Source organism: Dipodomys ordii, unplaced genomic scaffold (assembly GCF_000151885.1).
Source record: "Dipodomys ordii isolate 6190 unplaced genomic scaffold, Dord_2.0 Scaffold11, whole genome shotgun sequence".
Taxonomy (NCBI): domain Eukaryota; kingdom Metazoa; phylum Chordata; class Mammalia; order Rodentia; family Heteromyidae; genus Dipodomys; species Dipodomys ordii.
The window spans coordinates 15,527,745-15,546,348 of record NW_012267227.1 but is presented as its reverse complement, the minus strand read 5'-3'; the positions used below and the strand labels follow the sequence as shown (position 1 = coordinate 15,546,348).

At 45.7% G+C, this 18,604-nt stretch overlaps 2 protein-coding genes across 2 annotated transcripts in view; one reads left to right on the top strand and one right to left on the bottom strand.

The window, feature by feature from the left end:
- The window catches only part of Pdia3 (protein disulfide isomerase family A, member 3), a 25,714-nt gene extending 14,453 nt beyond the window's left edge, over nucleotides 1–11,261 (top strand). Inside the window, exons 4-13 of the mRNA XM_013010178.1 lie at nucleotides 1,007–1,114; nucleotides 2,280–2,409; nucleotides 4,097–4,213; nucleotides 4,630–4,755; nucleotides 5,488–5,670; nucleotides 7,023–7,131; nucleotides 7,857–7,985; nucleotides 9,506–9,585; nucleotides 10,554–10,611; nucleotides 10,825–11,261. Coding sequence (XP_012865632.1) covers nucleotides 1,007–1,114; nucleotides 2,280–2,409; nucleotides 4,097–4,213; nucleotides 4,630–4,755; nucleotides 5,488–5,670; nucleotides 7,023–7,131; nucleotides 7,857–7,985; nucleotides 9,506–9,585; nucleotides 10,554–10,611; nucleotides 10,825–10,938 — 1,154 coding nt within the window. The 3' untranslated portion in view covers nucleotides 10,939–11,261. The remainder of the gene's footprint in view (nucleotides 1–1,006; nucleotides 1,115–2,279; nucleotides 2,410–4,096; nucleotides 4,214–4,629; nucleotides 4,756–5,487; nucleotides 5,671–7,022; nucleotides 7,132–7,856; nucleotides 7,986–9,505; nucleotides 9,586–10,553; nucleotides 10,612–10,824) is intronic.
- A 1,763-nt stretch (nucleotides 11,262–13,024) lies between these two features.
- Nucleotides 13,025–17,960, bottom strand: Ell3 (elongation factor RNA polymerase II-like 3). Its single transcript, XM_013009896.1, has 11 exons — nucleotides 17,725–17,960; nucleotides 17,448–17,483; nucleotides 16,979–17,091; nucleotides 16,657–16,861; nucleotides 16,488–16,567; nucleotides 16,306–16,378; nucleotides 14,938–15,109; nucleotides 14,816–14,858; nucleotides 14,104–14,275; nucleotides 13,886–13,930; nucleotides 13,025–13,594 (listed from the first exon to the last, which is right to left on the bottom strand). The coding sequence occupies exons 1-11, from the start codon at nucleotides 17,854–17,856 to the stop codon at nucleotides 13,484–13,486; spliced, it is 1,182 nt and encodes a 393-aa protein (XP_012865350.1). The 5' UTR covers nucleotides 17,857–17,960; the 3' UTR covers nucleotides 13,025–13,483.
- Between the last annotated feature and the right edge of the window lie 644 nt (nucleotides 17,961–18,604).

Sequence of the window (18,604 nt, the reverse complement as noted above, 5' to 3'; positions counted from 1 at the left end):
CTCGAGTGTAGAACACTGAAAAGCTTGAGCATGAGAATCTAAATTCAGACCTTAGTACATTTTTATTTTTTTAATTTAATTTTATTTTTGTGGGTCATGGGGCTTGAATGCTGTCCCTCTGCTCTTCAGCTCTATGCTAGTGCTCTCTACCACTTGAGCCACAGCTTCACTTCTGGTTTTCTGAGTGGTTTATTGGATATAAGAGTCTCACAGACTTTCCTGTCTAGGCTGGCTTTGAACTACAATCCTCAGATCTCAGCCTCTTGAGTAGCTAGGATTACAGGCGTGAGTCACTGGCATCCGGTTATATGCTGCTATTTTGAAGATAGAAAAAAAGAAAATATGTCCTTTTGTGTACATGTGTAAGAAGTTTGGAAAGACAGGGGCTGGGATTGTGGCTTAGTGGTAGAGTCATTGCCTAGCATGCATGAAGCTCTGGCTTGGATTCCTCAGTACCACATAAACAGAAAAGGCCAGAAGTAATGCTATGGCTCAAATGGTAGAGAGCTAGCCTGAGCAAAAGAAGTACAGGGCCAGTGCCCAGACCCTGAGTTCAAGCCCCAGGACTAAAAAATGACACCAACAACAAAAGAAGTTTGGAAAGATATTCAAGAAACCAAAGTTCCTTCAGGAAGGAAATGAGGGATAAAGATAGGAAGAAATTTTAATTGCATAACCTTGTGTTCTTTGAATTTTGAATCATGTAAATAGTCTTCAGGAATGATAAATTGAGTGCTGGTGGCTCATATACCTGTAATCCTAGCTACTCAGAAAGTTAAGACTTGAGGATTGAGATTCAATGCCTGACTAGATAGGAAAGTTCAAGAGACTCTTCTCCAATTAATTACCAGAAAACCACTAGTGGCACTATGGCTCAAAGTGGTAGAGTGCTAGCTTTGAGCAAAAGAGCTCAGTGACAGTGCCCAGGCCCTGAGTTCAAGATTTACAACCAAAAACAACAACAAAAGGAATGATAAATTGTATGCTGTAATTTATATCTTCTAAGATGGAATTGTCAGCCACCTGAAGAAGCAGGCAGGACCAGCGTCAGTTCCTCTCAGGACTGAGGAAGAATTTAAGAAGTTCATCAGTGATAAAGATGCCTCTGTGGTGGGTAAGTAGCAAATATTTAATTTTGCCACAAAGTTACCACTTTGCTTATTTAAAAATAAAACTTTAGCCGGGGAGCTGGTGGCTCACACTTGTAATCCTAACTACTCAGGAGGCTGAGATCTGAGGATCATGGTTCAAAGCCAGCCAGGGCAGGAAAGTCCATGAGATTCTTCTCTCCTATAAACCACAAGAAAACCAGAAGTGGCTCTCTGGCTGAAGCACTAGGGCACTCACCTTGAGCTGAAGAGCTGAGGGACAGCGCCCAAGCCCAGAGTTCAAGCCCCACGACTGACCAAAAAAAAAACAACAACAACAACAAAAAACTTCATGTCTAAAAAATCACAAAGATAAAGCATTAGGAAACCTTGATCTGGTTTAAAAGACAACTGACAGAATTGGGTCAGCATTATTTTCTCAAGAATGGCATTTTGAGTGGGCTATGTTCTTAGAGAAGTAAAAGTTTTAACTTTAAAGGCCTAGAATGGATGTGTCTGGGGTTCTAGATGTGTACCGTCACACCCTCTTCTACCACTTTTTTTTTTTTTTTGGTCAGTCTTGGGGCCTGAACGCTGGGCCTGGGCACTGTCCCTCAGCTCTTCAGCTCAAGGCTAGTGCTCTACCACTTGAGCCACAGTGCCACTTCCGGCTTTTTTCTGCTTATGTGGTGCTGAGGAATGGAACCCAGGGCCTCATGCATGCAAGGCAAGCACTCTACCACTGAGCCATCTTTCCAGCCCTTTTGGTTTTTTTGGTCTTGGGGATTGAACTCTGGGCTTGGGTGCTGTCCCTGCGCTCTTTAGCTCAAGGTGAGCACTCTACTGCTTGAGCCACAGCGCCACTTCTGGTTTTCTAGTGGTTTATTGGAGATAAAAGTTTCACGGACTTTCCTGCTCTTTCCTGCCTGGATGGCTTTGAACGGTGAGCCTCAGATTTCAGCCTCCTGAGTAGCTAGGATTAGAGGTGTGAGCCACCAGCACCCGGCAAAATGTTTCTTTAGACTGTGGAAAAAGGTGTATTATAAGTATTATAAATTTCCAAAGAATTTGTAGAAAAGGAAATCCAGTTTTTGTATCTATCACTGCTTACCCATAATATAATGAAAGCTTTGAAAAATGAAAGAAAATCTCAGATCATACTGCTTATTCTTTGTCATTTTTTCTATATAGGTTTTTTCAGTGATTTATTCAGTGAAGCACACTCTGAATTCTTAAAAACAGCCAGCAATTTGAGAGATAACTTCCGGTTTGCACACACCAATATTGAATCTCTGGTGAAGCAGTATGATGATAATGGAGAGTAAGTGCCTCAGTGGAATACCCGTGTAAAGATCTGCTGCTGTGTGAACTGGCTTTTATGCCTTTTGTTTCCAAAACATACCGAGTTCTGGCTAAGCCTTAAACTGAGTGCTAGAAAGTATTGTTGCCTGTGAAGGTATCAAGTGGAGAAACCGTGTCTAATCAAATCCATGCAGAAATGTAAATGTAGGTGTATTAAAGATAAAAACTAAATTTTAATGTAAAAGAAAAACATATTATTCAAAGGAAGTTTCATAGGGGAAAGAGACTTACAAGTGAGCCTTGTAATAATAATGCATGCCTATAATTCTAGCACTCAGAGGCTAAAACAGGAAGATTACAAGTTAAGCCTAGCCTAGTGAGACACTATTTTTTTTGGGGGGGGGTGATAAGTTTTTATAGAACGCTATCTCGAGAAATGTAAATCACTGTTTTTTCCCCAGTAAGTCTGTCCAGTGAATAGTTCCCTATTGTGTTTGCAGTAAAATTCAGACTTTTCACCTTTGTATAAGATTTTCAAGGGCACGAGATCTTCCAGTATGAGCAAGTTTTGCTTTATGTTATTATATATATGGGCTTTATTGTAATAAACTTTCTGTTACTGTTTTTCAAGATTTGGAAAACAAGTTATTTGCTCTTAACTGTGTGTGCATGTCTGCCCAGACCTACAGCTTGAATTTAGGCCTGCACTTGTCTCTAAGCCTTTTTTTTGTGGGGGGGTCAGTTGTGGGGCTTGAACTCTGGGCCTGGGCACTGTCCTTCAGCTCAAAGCAAGCTCTCTACCACTTACTTGAGTCACTGTGCCACTTCTGGTTTTCTGGTGGTTTATTGGAGATAAGAGACCCACAGACTTTTCTGCCTGGGCTGGCTTTGAATCTTGATCCTCAGATCTCAGCCTCCTGAGTTGCTAGGATTATAGGCATGAGCCACTGGTACCGGCTTCTCTGAGCTTTTTTTTTTTTTTTTTTTTTTTTGGGTCCGGTCGTGGGGCCTGAACTCTGGACCTGGGCGCTGTCCCTCAGCTCTTCAGCTCAAGGCTAGCGCTCTACCACTTGAGCCACAGCGCAACTTCCGGCTTTTTTTCTTTTTGCTTATGTGGTGCTGAGGAATCGAACCCAGGGCCTCATGCATGCAAGACAAGCACTCTACCACTGAGCCACCTTCCCAGCCCTCTCTGAGCTTTTTATACTGAAGGCTGGTACCTTAAAACTTTAGCCACCGCTCCACTTCTGGCTTTTTGGTGATTAATTGGAAATAAAAATTCCATCAAGTTAACTGCTTGGCTGGCTTTGTTCATGGATCCTCAGATCTCAGCTTCTACCTAACTAGGATTATATGCATGAGCCACCAGCACCTAGCACCTGGCTCATGTCCCTGTTTTTGTTTTGTTTTGTTTTTGGGTTTGTTTTTGTTTGTTTGTTTTTGCAACTCCAGAGGCTTGAACTCAGGGCCTTGGCTCTGTCCCTGAGCTTTTTGCTCAAGGCTAGCACTCTTACCACTTGAGCCACAGTGCCTCTTAGGGCTTTTTCTGTTTATTTGGTACTGAGGACTTGAACCCAGGGTTTCATGCATGCTAGTCAAGTACTCTACCACCAAGCCACATGCTCAACCATCACTGTTCTAAATGAGAGATAGTAGACAATTAATTTCTTTGTTATCTGTCTAGTGAGACTGTTTTTCTTTTTAAGGGGTATCACCTTATTTCGTCCTTCACATCTTGCTAACAAGTTTGAAGATAAAACTGTGGCATATACTGAACAGAAAATGACTAGTGGAAAGATTAAAAAGTTTATCCAGGAAAACATGTGAGTATTGTTTATATTTTGTCTGAGAGTTTTTTGTTTTATATTATTTAGCTCAGTTATTAAGCTGAGCCATGATTTGGCTTAAAGCCTATTGAAAGAATTAAAAATAGCAATTTTTAATATACATTAAACCAATAATTGGTGGGTCCTAGAACTCTTCCATAGTCCTGTAAGATATAGTGCCCTATGAGACCTAAATGTTGAAAGCCTGCTTCTTTTTTTAAATTATATTTTCATTATCTTTTAAGTAGTTATGCAAAGGGATTACTGTACTTCATATCAATTTGTGGGTAGAATGCATCTTGATTAATAGGATATTGAAAACTTCTTTCCTCTGTAAGTGCTGTGTTACCTTTTGATCATTGCATTATTTAGCTGTAAATTGCCAAAGTTAATAACGGATTATTGCATTTCAGTTTTGGTATCTGCCCTCACATGACAGAAGATAATAAAGATTTGATACAAGGCAAGGACTTACTAATGGCTTACTATGATGTAGACTATGAAAAGAATGCTAAAGGTTCTAACTACTGGAGAAACAGGTAATTTTTTAACAAATTTACCCAGAAACAGTTCCTTCTCCTTACCTTGTTTCTGCCATGTGTAATGTAAAAGTGATAAGAATGGGGAATATCACTCCAAAAACTGGTGACACTGTGAGGCCAAGTACACTATTTCTGGAATTAGGAATTTCTAGTTGGGCATATCTTCCATAAGAGTTCCTTTGTGACACAGTGGCTCCAACTAAAAGAAGCAGATGTGAAATTCAGTTAAAACATCATGTCCCTTGAACATTGAGATTCCTTATAAATTCTTTTTTCAGTCCAGTTGTTCTACCAGCAGTAGACTTTACAGTTATAAAATATGGCAAGATTAGGTGGGAATGAACCATTTCATGAGGTACCAACAATGTGGCAATGAATTTGAGTAAGCTTGTGTATACCATGATCCCATGTCTGTACCAAGGAACATGAGCTCAAACGAAGAGGGCAGCAAGATGTAGGACCTAGTCTAGAGGACTATAGACTTAATTTTTGTGTTCTAGCCATCTGCTTCTTGTTTTTTTTGTGTGTTGTTGTTGTTTGGAGTTTTTTGTTTGTTTTTGCCAGTCCTGGGGCTTGAACTCAGGGCCTGGGCACTGTCCCTGAGCTGCTTTTGCTCAAGGTTAACATTCTACCACGTGAACCACAGCACCACTTCTGGCTTTTTCTGTTTTTGTGGTACTAAGGAATGGAACCCTGGGCTTCATTCATTCTATCTCTTGTTGCTCACAGAGTGATGATGGTGGCAAAGAAATTCCTGGATGCCGGACACAAGCTCAACTTTGCTGTAGCCAGCCGCAAAGCCTTCAGCCATGAACTGTCTGATTTTGGCTTGGAAAGCACTACTGGAGAGATTCCTGTTGTTGCCATCAGAACTGCTAAAGGAGAGAAGTTTGTCATGCAGGAGGAATTCTCGTGAGTTACTATTTAACATGCGTTTAGGTGTTCACTCTGTGGAAATTATTTAAGATCTTTTACACTACTGAGAATTTGTAAAGAACATTGGAACTAGCCGGGCGCTGGTGGCTCACGCCTGTAATCCTAGCTACACAGGAGGCTGAGATCTGAGGATCGCAGTTCAAAGCCAACCCGGGTAGGAGAGACTGTGAGACTCCTATCTCCAATAAACCACCAGAAAACCGGAAGTGGCGCTGTAGCTCAAGTGGTAGAGCGCTCGCCTTGAGCTGAAGAGCTGAGGGACAGCTCCCAGGCCCAGAGTTCAAGCCCCACGACCGACAAAAAAAAAAAAAAGAACATTGGAACTAACTAAAAGGTAGATCTAGTCAGTGCCTGGTTATCTTTTTTTTTTTCCTTAGTTTGGTTATAAAGTACTTTGAAATGATCATGGCCCGTGATTTCTGCAAACTAACAAAAGGATAGCAGCTTGGAATTCTTATATGATTCTGCTTTATCAGAAAAAGTAGAGAAGATTGGATGGCTTCTTGTTTTCTTTTCTTTTTGCTAGTACTGCAGCTTGAACACAAGGCCTGGGCACTGTCCCTGAGCTGCTTTTGCTCAAAGCTACCTCACTACCACTTGAGCCATTGCTCTGCTTCTGACTTTTTTGGTAGTTTATTAGAGATGAGAGTTTCACAGACTTTCCTGCTCTGGCTGGCTTCGAACCACAATCCTAAAAGCTCAGGCTCCTGAGTATCTAGGATTACAAGATTATGGGCACCAGCACCTGACTATGGATGGCCTCTTTTGAGATTGGTATTATTTCAAACCAACCCCTTCCCTTCTCTGCCAAATGTCTTTTCTTCTTGGAAAACCACCCAGGAATTGGGAAAACTGCCTGGGAATTGGGGAAATAATCTCTAAAACAGGAGTAGTGAGGACCATCTGTCCCCATATGAGTCCCCACTCCATCCCCTCCTCTCCTTTTTTTTTTTTTTTTAGCTATTCTTAGGGCTTGAACTCAGGGCCTGGGCACTATTCCTTAGTTTTGTTGTTCAATGCTAGCTAGCATTTTACCACATGAGCCATAGCTCCACTTCCAGCTTTTGGTGGCTAATTGGAGATGAATCTCACAGAGTTTTCCTGTCAGGAATGGCTTCAAACTTGGATCCTCAAACTTAAACTAGGATTACTGGTACCCAGCTATGAGCCCTTTTGTTTGACTGAGTGATAATGGCTTAATCCTGTAATCTTACTCAGGAGTCTGAGACTTTGTGGGTACATGGTATAAAGCCAGTACAAGAAGGAATGTAGCAACTAATCCTCGGTGGTGGACATTCACAAACTTGATTATGTCTTACCAATTGCAGGCGTGATGGCAAGGCTCTTGAGAGATTCCTGCAGGATTACTTCGATGGCAGTCTGAAAAGATACCTCAAGTCTGAGCCTATCCCAGAAAGCAATGATGGTCCTGTGAAGGTGCGAAGCTCACATCTTCTCCAAGCCTTTCAGCATTGTTCTTGTTTCTTTTATTCCAAAGATGCTTGTTCTAGTAAAGACCTTGTCGGCCATCTTTTTCTTTTTAACCATCACCTCCCTGGCTTATAAATAAATATTGTCAGCTTTTATAAATGTTTAGTAGAGGCACAAATATTAAAACCCTGATAGGATTTCCTAATGAGACTTATATCTGGGCTAGATTACTCTTTGGGGATAAAGCTAATCATTAATATTGTCACTGGGTGCCTGTAATCCTAGCTTACTCAGGAGGCCCAAATCTAAGGATTGGAGTTCAGTGCCTGTCCAAACAGAAAAGTCTGTGCGACTCTTATCTATCTCCAGTTAACCACCAGAAAACTGGAAGTGGGGCTGTGGCTTAAGTGGTAGAGGGCTAGCCTTGAGTGAAAAAAGCTCAGGGACAGCTACCAAGCCCTGCGCTCAAACCTAAAGCAAACCAAAAATAAATAAATAAAGGTAATATTGTTTTGAAAATTTAGGGAACAATTAGGTAGCACTTTTATTTTTTGTGGCTTCCTGGACATGATTTGACTGACATGTGTTAATAAACATGAGTCAGTTAGTGGGGAATGGCAACATCTTTAATACAGTCTGTGAGATTTGGGTTTCCATGACTTGCTTTCCATGATAATATATAATATTTGTCTTTGTCTTGCCTTATAATGAGAAGATCTTCTGTTTTACAGGTAGTGGTAGCAGAGAATTTTGATGAAATAGTAAATAATGACGATAAAGATGTGCTGATTGAATTTTATGCCCCTTGGTGTGGTCACTGTAAGAATCTGGAGCCCAAATATAAAGAACTGGGAGAGAAGGTAAATCGGAACTCTATTTTAAACTTAAAACTTGAGCTGGAACTTTATATAATTATTTAGCATTTGGCTAATTTGTTTTCCTAGTTTCTAAGGACTACATTTTTTTCCCCTTCACTTTCTCTTGACTGCCCCCTAGTGTCTAAAGCCTATGCAGGGCTTCAAATACCCAATTTTCCACTCAGACTAAATTTAGATTATGATTAAAAATGTCTAGGAGCAGCCGGGCGCTGGTGGCTCACGCCTGTAATCCTAGCTACTCAGGAGGCTGAGATCTGAGGATCGCGGTTCAAAGCCAACCCGGGCAGGAGAGACCGTGAGACTCCTATCTCCAATAAAAACCACCAGAAAACCGGAAGTGGCGCTGTAGCTCAAGTGGTAGAGCGCTCGCCTTGAGCTGAAGAGCTGAGGACAGCGCCCAGGCCCAGAGTTCAAGTCCCACAACCGACAAAAAAAAAAAAAAAAAAATGTCTAGGAGCAGCTGGACAATGGTAACTCAGACCTGTAATCCTAGCTACTCAGGAGGCTGAGATCTGAGGATTGTGGACAGGAAAGTCTCTTATCTCCAATTAAGCACCAGAAAACCAAAAATGGCGCTGTGCCTTCTAGTAGTAGAGTGTTCCCCTTGAGCTGGAGAGACAGCACCCAGGCCCAGAGTTCAAGCTCCACAACCACCACCGAAAAAGACGGGCAGGGTCGGGGGGCTGGGAAGGTGGCTCAATGGTAGGGTGCTTTCCTTGCATGCATAAAGCCCTGGGTTTGATTCCTTAGCACCACATAAGCAGAAAAGGCCAGAAGTGGTGCTGTGGCTCAAGTGGTAGAGCGCTAGCCTTGAGCTAAATAGCTGAGGGACAGTGCCCAGGCTGAGTTCAGGCCCCACGACCAACAAAAGAGAAAGCTGAGATGTGATTGTTGAGGTTCAAAACCAGCCTGAGCAGATGAATCCAACAGACTCTTATCTCCAATTAGCAAGCAAAAAGCTGGAAGTGGTGTGTTTAAAGTGATAGAACACCAGCCATGAACAATGAAAGTTGATTAGTGCTGGTTGCTCAGGCCTATAATCCTAGCTACTCAGGAGGCTGAGATCTGAGCATCATGGCTTGAAGCCAACCCTGGGCAGGAAAAAGCCAGAAGTGGTGCTGTGGCTCAAGTGTAGAGTGCTAGCTTTGAGCAAAAGAAGCTTAGGCACAGAACCCAGGCCCAGAGTTCAAGCCCCCCAGGACTGGCAAAAAAAACAGCTGATTAAAAGGTTGAGGTCAAGCGGTGTGTGTGTGTTTGTGTAGCATTTGAATACTTGATCTGAATTTGGGTTGTGGCTTTATATGGACCCATGTGTTATCACGACAAACAAATTTGAAGGTGACTATGTATTCCTGATGTGTAAATACTCACTTTTCCACTTTTCTTATATAGGCATCAACTTAGGAGAAGATTTAAATGTATTTTAACTACTGAGTTCACTAAATACCTACATCACTGAAAGTTTTTCAAAATTTTAAAAGGTCTTATACTTTTATTAACAGCTCAGCAAAGACCCGAATATTGTTATAGCCAAGATGGATGCTACAGCCAATGATGTGCCTTCTCCATATGAAGTCAGAGGGTAAGTAAAATTAAGAAGCATTTGTTTTCTTTAAAAATGGAGGTTCATGGGCTGGGATGTAGCTCAGTGGCAAAGTGCTTGCCTAGCAAGTGCAACGTCCTGGGTTCGATCCCCAGTACCAAAAAAAAAAGAAAAGACAAAAAAATAAAATACAGTTAAAAAAAATGGAGGTTCATAGCTGGGTGCGGGTGGCTCCTGCCTGTAATCCTTAGCTACTCAGGAGGCTGAGAAAGATGGAGGTTCACTATGTGGCCTGGCTATCCTCAAACTAGTGAAATTAACTTCTTGGCCTCAGTCTCCCAAGTATCTGGGACTACAACTGCATGACATAATGCTTGTAAACAAAGATTGAAATTAGCCGGGCTCAAGCCTGTAATCCTAGCTACTCAGAAGGCTGAGATCTGAGGATTGAGGTTCAAAGCCAACCTGGGCAGAAAAAGTCCAAGAGACTGTTGTTTCAAATTAACCACACAAAAAAAGTCAGAAGTGGAGGTATGGCTCAAGTGGTAGAGCACTACTAGCCTTGAGCAAAAGAGCTCAGAGATAACAGTCCTGAGCTTAAGTCCCAGTACAGGGTTTGGGGGCATAAAAATGAGTTTATAAGCCACCAAGAAGCCTTTTTTTGGGGGGGGGGTCCGGTCGTGGGCCTGAACTCTGGGCCTGGGCACTGTCCCTCAGCTCTTCAGCTCAAGGCTAGCGCTCTACCACTTGAGCCACAGCGCCACTTCCGGCTTTTTTCTTTTTGCTTATGTGGTGCTGAGGAATCGAACACAGGGCTCATGCATACAAGGCAAGCGCTCTACTACTGAGCCACCTTCCCAGCCCAAGAAGCCTTTTTTTTTTACTCAGTATACTGTATCTGGTCAGATTGGAAACCATAAACAGAATTCCTAAAAAGTTACTGGGAAACTATATCTGAGAATTAACTTCTGGAATCAGTACTTAGTAAACAATTTTTCTCTCCCCAGTTTTCCTACCATCTACTTCTCTCCAGCCAACAAGAAGCTAAGTCCAAAGAAATATGAAGTAAGTACATTGTCCTATTTCCCCAAAGTAAACACACAGATAAGCCGACAGACATTTATAGATGCCCTGTTCTTCAATTTATCTGTTTAACTAGAAATTTGTTTCAACTTTTGGGGTATATGTAGTTGTTAAATGTGCTTTTACTGGTTGGGGGGAAAAATGTAAAGTTTTTTTTGAAAAGTTAAAATTTCAGAGTAATCTTTCTGCTTTTAGGGTGGCCGTGAATTAAGTGATTTTATTAGCTATCTACAGCGAGAAGCTACAAACCCCCCTATAATTCAAGAAGAAAAACCCAAGAAGAAGAAGAAGGCACAAGAGGATCTCTAAAGAGCAGCCAAACATTACCACTTTGTAAAAGGACTCTTGTACCAGAGACGGGAAAACCATTGGGGAGGACTGGGAACCATAGGGGATTATTGCCTCTCACTGCTGAGGGGACACAGTGGATGTAATCTGAATCCTGTTAAATTTTCTCTAAGCTGTTTCCTAGCTGCACTGTTTATGGAAATACCAGGACCAGTTTATGTTTGTGGTTTGGGGAAAATTATTTGTGTTGGGGAGAATGTTGGGGGGGTGAGTTGGGGGGTTATTTTCTAATTTTTTTTGTACATTTGGAGCAGTGACAATAAATAAGCCCCCTTTAAAGTGTCTTTTTTCCCCCATGGAATGGGAAAATCAGAGGTTCTCTAGACTTCCTGTCCAGTAGAGCTTTCTGCAATGATGAAAGTGTTCCATAATCTGCATTGTCCAATACATGAAGAGTGGAGCTTCTGAAATATGGCTGGGAGCTACCGTTTTTAATTTTCAGATCTCAGAAGCCACATAGGATCACATTGACCAGGCCCACATTTATTACCTCAAAAATCCTTAAATTTCTCATTTCTTTGTGTTTACATACTTATTTCCCAATTTTCTAGCCTAGTGGTTAGGGCAGGTGGCAGGCCTTTCCTGTTGGCCTTTTCCTGGCCCAGCGTGTGTCCTGATGATGGCATACTGCTTCTCCCTGCCACACAGCTTAGCTTTCTGCATGTTCATACTTTGCAAGGATTGTTCTATGCCCAGAAATGCCCTTGAGTGGGTGTGGTGTTGGGTTGGGGTTTCAAGGAATTGCTGACACTGCTGGGTGCAGCTCTCTCTCCCCCAAAGCCAAGGGTGTGTCCCACTCATTCGCCTCTCCTGTGGAACGGGAAAGGCAGTATTAGCCATAGTTGAGTGAAGGATCTGTTTTGTTCACCAATAAGGATAGAAGTGCAGCCAGAGTAATCCCTGTATGTAGCTAAATATAAATAGCATCCAGAGTTTCAGCCCGTGGATAAATCCAGATAAAACCCTAATTTTAGATGATCCTATTAACTTGTAGATTTAGCAAATTAAGCCAGGTGTGAGTGGCTCACATCTCTATAATCCTAGCTATTCAGGAGCCTGAGATTTGAGGATCATGGTTTGAAATGAGCCTGGGCAGAAAGGTCCAAGAGACTAATTTCCAGATAACTACCAAAGGGGCTGGGAAGGTGGCTCAGTGGTAGAGCACTTGCCTTGCATGCCTGAGGCCCTGGGTTCGATTCCTCAGCACCACATAAGCAAAAAGAAAAAAGCCGGAAGTGGCGCTGTGGCTCAAGTGGTAGAGCGCTAGCCTTGAGCTGAAGAGCTGAGGGACAGCGCCCAGGCCCAGAGTTCAGGCCCCACGACCGGACCCCCCCCAAAAAAAAAAAAAAAAACTACTAAAAAGCCAGAATGTGACTCAAGTGGTAGAGTGTTAGCCTTGAGTGAAAAAGCTAAGGAAGAGCACATAGGCCCTAAGCTCCAAACCCAGAACCAGCATACACACACGAAGAGTAAACATTTCCTACCATAATCTCCCAATTATCATTTATAAAATGGATTTAGTATAGAGCCTTTTCGCAAAGTAATCCTTCAGATGGTGCATAGTGTTTTAAAAAGGTAAAATTGCTGGGGCTGGTAGTATAGTTCAATGATAAAGTCCTTGCCTAGCATGTGTGAAACCATGGGTTTAATATCTAGCACCAGAAAACAAAAGTAAAAGTATCTAAATCATAATCTTGGAGATTTTAATTCAAGACAATCTGGCATGAGACAGGAGGATCTAACTTTTAAGCGCTCCCAGGGTTAAGAACCATTGCCTGTACAACTTATGAAAAACAAGTTTTGAGTCAAGCACCAGTGACTCACACCTGTAATCCTAGCTGCTCAGGAGGCTGAGATCTGAGGATCATGGTTCAAAGCCAGTCCTGGCAGGAAGTCTGAGACTCATCTCTAATATACCACTCAGGAAACGGGAAGTGGTGCTCTGGCTCAAGTGGTAGAGTGCTAGCCTTGAGCTGAAGAGCTAAGAGACAATGCACAGGTCAAGAGTTCAAGCCCCACGACAAAGAAAAAGAAAAACAAGTTTGTATCAAAGACAAAACACTTTTAATTTAGTAGCCATGTTTGTAAAAGAATACACTTTCAGTTCATAGGTCAACCCAAGCTGTTTCCCTTTATATCTACTCTGGGTTACAAGTTACTTTAGTTCTGTTACCAAAAGTTACCATTATGCTGAAAGGCTGCTTGATGCTAAATTTACTTAGTTTGCTTTGTTTCCTCAAACATACCTTGCCCGGAAATGGTGTCATTTTTCAGGATTTAGAAATGCCCTGGCTGAACTAACAGGGTCTGCTACTTTCCCTAGTCTCCAGGGCACAGTATTGTGCCCACACCCTAAAAACTAAAAACAGCGACAATTGAAAAATCCAGCCTCAAGGACCTATTGCAGCTCTCTACTTGTCCCCAGTGGACTCAAGGGTTTAGCATAAGAAAGCTGTTTTGTTCACATTCTTGGGTAAAGGGTCTTTGCCTAATCCTTTGGATAGTTTCAGCTGCCCCTTTTCTTTTCTTCAAACTCCAGGATGAGACCTTTAATGTGGGACAATTTCTGATGCAGGTACTCACAGCGACGCTTCTCTTCCCTGTAACCTGGGTACCGCTGCAAACACAAAGACCATTCATGTCAGAAAGTAAACTAACCAGGCACCAGTGAGTGGCTCACACTTAACAATCCTAGCTACTGGGAAGGCTGAGACCCAGTTCAAGACCAATTCAGGCAGAAAATTTCAAGCACCTTCTCTTATATTAATAGCTAGTAGAAGAGCAGAGCTGTAGTCATAGCTCAAGTGGCAGAGCAACTGCCTAGCAATCACAAGACAGTTCAAATCCCAGTGCCACCACCAACGCCATTCAGAATTTAACAATTCTACATTCCATTATCAGAACTAACCTTTTTGAACTTTTTATATTCCTGGACTATCTTATCTTCCAGCTCCTGAAACAGAAAACTGTAGTTTAACATTGAGAAATGAGGGAGATTAACTTTAGTTCTCAGTCTCCCAAATGATACTAATTTTTCTGCCAAAACAGGTTTGCTTGTCACTTTGCTTAGTCATTGGACAAACACAGGCTTTTAGGTAGTTAAGAAGGAGGGGGTCCAGTCCTTACCTTGTGTTCTGGAGTTCCTCGCTGAACTCTTTTGATCTCTGCTCCCAGCTCTATGAACCTTTGGCTTGCAGCACCAACACGGGAATGGAGGATTCGATATTCAGCATAATCTGTCTCAAAGTCCTGCTCATAGGCCTGTTGCTGCTCTGCACTGTTAATGGCCCTGTATTGCCTGCCAGGAGAATTGTCACTTTCAACCTCATTGCCCCCAAAGCCCTCTGCTTCCAGGGAACGTGTGTGTGTTGGTTGTGTGTGTGTGTGTCAGTTGTGCCTGGACTCGGCCTGGGCGCTGTCCCTAAGCTGCTTTTGCTCAAGGCTAGCACTCTACCACTTGAGCTACAGCTCCATTTCCGGCTTTTCTGTGTATGTGGTACTGAGGAATTGAACCCAGGGTTTCATGTATGCTAGGCGAGCACTCTACCACTAAGTTACCTTCCTAGACCTCCAGGGAACTTACATGTATAAAGCTTGTTGACATTAGGAATGCAGCCAGTGCCAGTGGCTCACACCTGTAATCCTACTCAGAAGGCTGAGAGCTGAGGATAGTGGTTTAAAGTCAGCTTAGGTAGGAAAGTCCGTGAGACTCCAATAAACCAGAAAATTGGAAGTGGCTCTGTGGCTCAAGTGGTAGAGCACTCGCCTTGAGCTGAAGAGCCCAGAGTTCAAGCCCAACGGACTAAAATAAAAAGAAAGTAGAAATGGAGGAACTCACAGAAGGTAATCTGGTGCTTCTTCAGGGCTTGGGGATTCAGAGTCTAGAAAAGAAGGGAGAAAACACAGGTGATTATAGGTCTCCTTTCCACTGTGGTAATTTTACCCTCCTCATTAACTCACCTGCTCCACCTGAGGGACTGTGTTGCAGCCTAGGATCCATGTCTTCATCTTTATCTTCTTCCTCCCAATCTTCTCCCTCTTCTAAATCCCCTTGTAGAAGACCTGGAGATAGAGGCAGAGCTCTGAGCCTCTTCTCTTCTATTTCTTCGGTGGCTTCAGATGCTGTACGTTTCTGTTGAGTAAAAACAACTGTAGCATAAACAGCAAGCCAGAAGCACTTCCCGTTTTGCCCTTTATCCTCCACCAATAAAAAACTTGTCATATATAATCAGCTTATGATTTTTAAATTTTAGCTTAAATGAAGTGTTGGATCAAGACTCAATGCATTCATGAACTATTGAATGACAACTTTTTTTTTCTTTTGGTCCAGTTGTGGGGCCTGAACTCTGGGCCTGGGCGCTGTCCCTCAGCTCTTCAGCTCAAGGCCAGCACTCTACCACTTGAGCCACAGCGCCACTTCCGGCTTTTTTCTTTTTGCTTATGTGGTGCTGAGGAATCGAACCCAGGGCCTCAGGCATGCAAGGCAAGCGCTCTACCACTGAGCCACCTTCCCAGCCCTGAATGACAACTTCTTGTACAACCACTTAAAGACAAGAAAGCTGGGTGCCAGGGACTCATGCCTGTAATCCTAGCTACTCAGGAGGCTGAGATCTGAGGATCATGGTTCAAAGTCATTTCAGATGGGAAAATCCATGAGACTTTCATCTCCAATTATCTATCAATCAAAAACCCAGAAATGGAGCTGTGACAGGAGATGAGTGCTAGCCTTGAGCATTAAAGTTCAGGGACAGTGTTAAAGCCTCAGGACAGAGAAAAAAAAAGTGCCTTTCTGGCACGTGGAGGCCTTGAGTTTCAAACCCTAGTTTAAAAAAATAAACAAGCTGGGAGGCTGGGAAGGTGGCTCAGTGGTAAGAATGCTTGCCTTGCATGCATGAGGCCCTGGGTTCGATTCCTCAGCACCACATAAGCAGAAAAAGCCGGAAGTGGCACTGTGTCTCAAGTGGTAGAGCGATAACCTTGAGCTGAAGAGCTCAGGAATGGTGCCCAGACCCAGAGTTCAGGCTCCACGACTGACCAAAAAAAAAAAAAAAAACAAGCTGGGTGCCGGTGGCTCATGCCTGTAATCCTAGCTACTCAGGAGGCTGAGATCTGAGGATCACAGTTCAAAGCCAGCCCAGGCAGGAAAGTCTGAGACTCCTATCTCCCATTAGCCACCAGAAAACTGGAAGTGGCGCTGTGGCTCAAGTGGTAGAGTGCTTGCCTTGAGCTGAAGAGCTGAGGGACAGCGCCCAAGCCCAGAGTTCAAGTCCCACGACGAAAAAAGAAAAAAAAAGTGCTCTTTGAAGAGCCCTTGCCATTGTACCTTACCTTGTCTAGACGTTTCTGGCTCGCGGAGGGCTGTGCCTGATCAAGTTCTCTGTTTGGAGGGTGGGTCTGGTTCCTAGGATATTTAAAGAAGGACCAGGGTAGGACATGAGCCCAGACGTGTTATGGCATTGAAGGGTGGAGATGCGACCAGTCCTTCCCCTGGTCCCACCCTCTCCAAGTACCTCACTTCCCACGGTGTCATGTGTTCACTAGAGGATCCTGGGAGTGGCTGTTGGGCATTGCTTGTCAATGGGTCTGACACCTGGCAGGGAACGTGCAGGGAACACGTGGCCCCTCAAACTTCAGGCTTTGCCTTACTTTGCACCAACTCCCCGCAGTTTCTAGCCTCACCTGTTGGACAGCCACCTCTGGCTGTGCCCCGGCATCTCCGTCACCTTCAGAATAGTCAGCCCGGTTCTGCCAACTCCCAGGATCCCTCACAACTTCAGTCAGATGTCTGTGAATGGACAATGGGCCTGGGATAGAGTCCATGGCTGCCCAAATGGTCAGACGTTCCCTGAGTGTGCCCAGGCAGTGGAGGCGGTTAGGCCCAGATCTGGAAAGAGTCACAGACATACAGACACACACACAAGGGCGGAGGAGAGCTTTTATGAGAACCTCTTCACATTCCCCTCTCCCCAACCCTCTCCTCCTGCAATGTGCTCCCTCTTACCTGCCTAGGCGTTGGCACACCAGGTCCAAGCCGCCTCCAGTGCCCTCCTGGCCACACTGGGACACTGTGAAGGAGAAGAGGCAGGACCAGCCAGGACCTGGGATCCTCAGATACTGGGGTGGAAGCAGCGAGTAAACTTCATGAAGCCCACCCCTCCCCCTCCTGCCCATGCCACTGGGAGGGGGGGAGAGGAGAGAGAGAGAGGTGCAAGCGAGGATCCCAAGGGGCTCGTTAGCGCATCAGGTGCAGTGGGGCCTCAGTTCCCCCAAGAGGCTGAGAGGGCACGGTCCCCTCCACCGCAGCCTCCTGGGATTACAACCCCAGCAGCCCCCACACATCCCGCTGGGGGGGGGCTCAGTTCTCGGAACTTCCCCAGACCGTGACCCCCCCCCCCACTCGCCATCTCAGGCTCTGATCGCGTCCACCTTCCGGGAGCCCGGGCTTGTGCGGCTCTCCTCCCCGCACTTACCCCTCGGGGGCCTTGGAAAGCGATCACCGGCCGGACCTGCGGGGAGAGCCCGGCTGAGCGGTGTCCCCCAGCTCGGCTGTCTAGGGGGGAGGGGGGAGGGGAAAGTAGGGGTGCCGAGCTGGGTGCGGGGTGGGGGGGGGAAACACCTGCTTCGTGGGCTTCCCTGGCAAGGAATGGGTGGTCCGGAGTCTGCGGGAGCCTCTGTTCTTCCCCAGGTCCCGACGACAGCCGGGGATGGAGGAGGAGAAGGGTCGGGGCTGGGGGTGAGGGGACGCACCTGTTGCCGCAGACAGTCTTGCAGCGCCCGCAGCGCCGCGTCGTTGAGCCGGAGCAGTAAGAGGCTGGTCCGTGCCGCAGGGGTGAAGCAGAGCCGGAGTTTCCCACTTAGAGGTTCTTGGGGTCCCTCCATGGCGGCCGGGTCGAGCGCAGAAGCCGAGCGAGGTGGGCTACAGTAGGCGAGGGGACTCGGCCGCCACCTTTGCAGTCAGTGCCCGGACTCCGGCGGCACGCCCGGTAGCCCAGGTCGGCCCCGCCCTCCGCCCGGACCACGCCCAGGACACGCCCCCAGCCAGAACCCCGCCCCGTCCGCCAGGCCCCGCCCCCTGCCGAGACTCCTCCGGGTCCGCCTCAGTAGGCTCCGCCCCCCTCTGGCCAGGCTGCCAGGTGCGTTCCCAGCCAGGTGGGCGGTGCCCCCCTCCTCCCGCCCTTGGGGGTACGCCGGGACACCGCCGCTCACACTCCCACCCTGAACGGCCGGGGTGACTTCCTCACCCAGCGCTCTCAGCCCCGCCTCCGTTTCCGCAGTCCTCCTGAACTCGAGAATTGCCGTCGGTTAAGTGCGAAGCCTGAGCCTGCCACCCTCCAGAGGGATTCAGCCTGGGAGGCTGAGCCGGGAGAGCGGCCCGGGTGGGTCGGCGGGCTGGGTCCTGTGTGCCTCTGAGACCGTGAGCTCCCTCCCCCTCCTCCCTGCCCACCTCCCTCCCCCTACCCCCTCCCTCACCCCCTCCCCATCCCCCCCCCCACACCGACACCGACCAGACGCGGGGGGCAACCCGGCCACGCGGCGCCTTTGCTTCTGCCACCCGCGGTGCTGCCCCAGATCCGAACCTGGTTTCTGGACAGGCTGTGTCCCGCCCGGCGGGGAGGTCGGGGGGGGG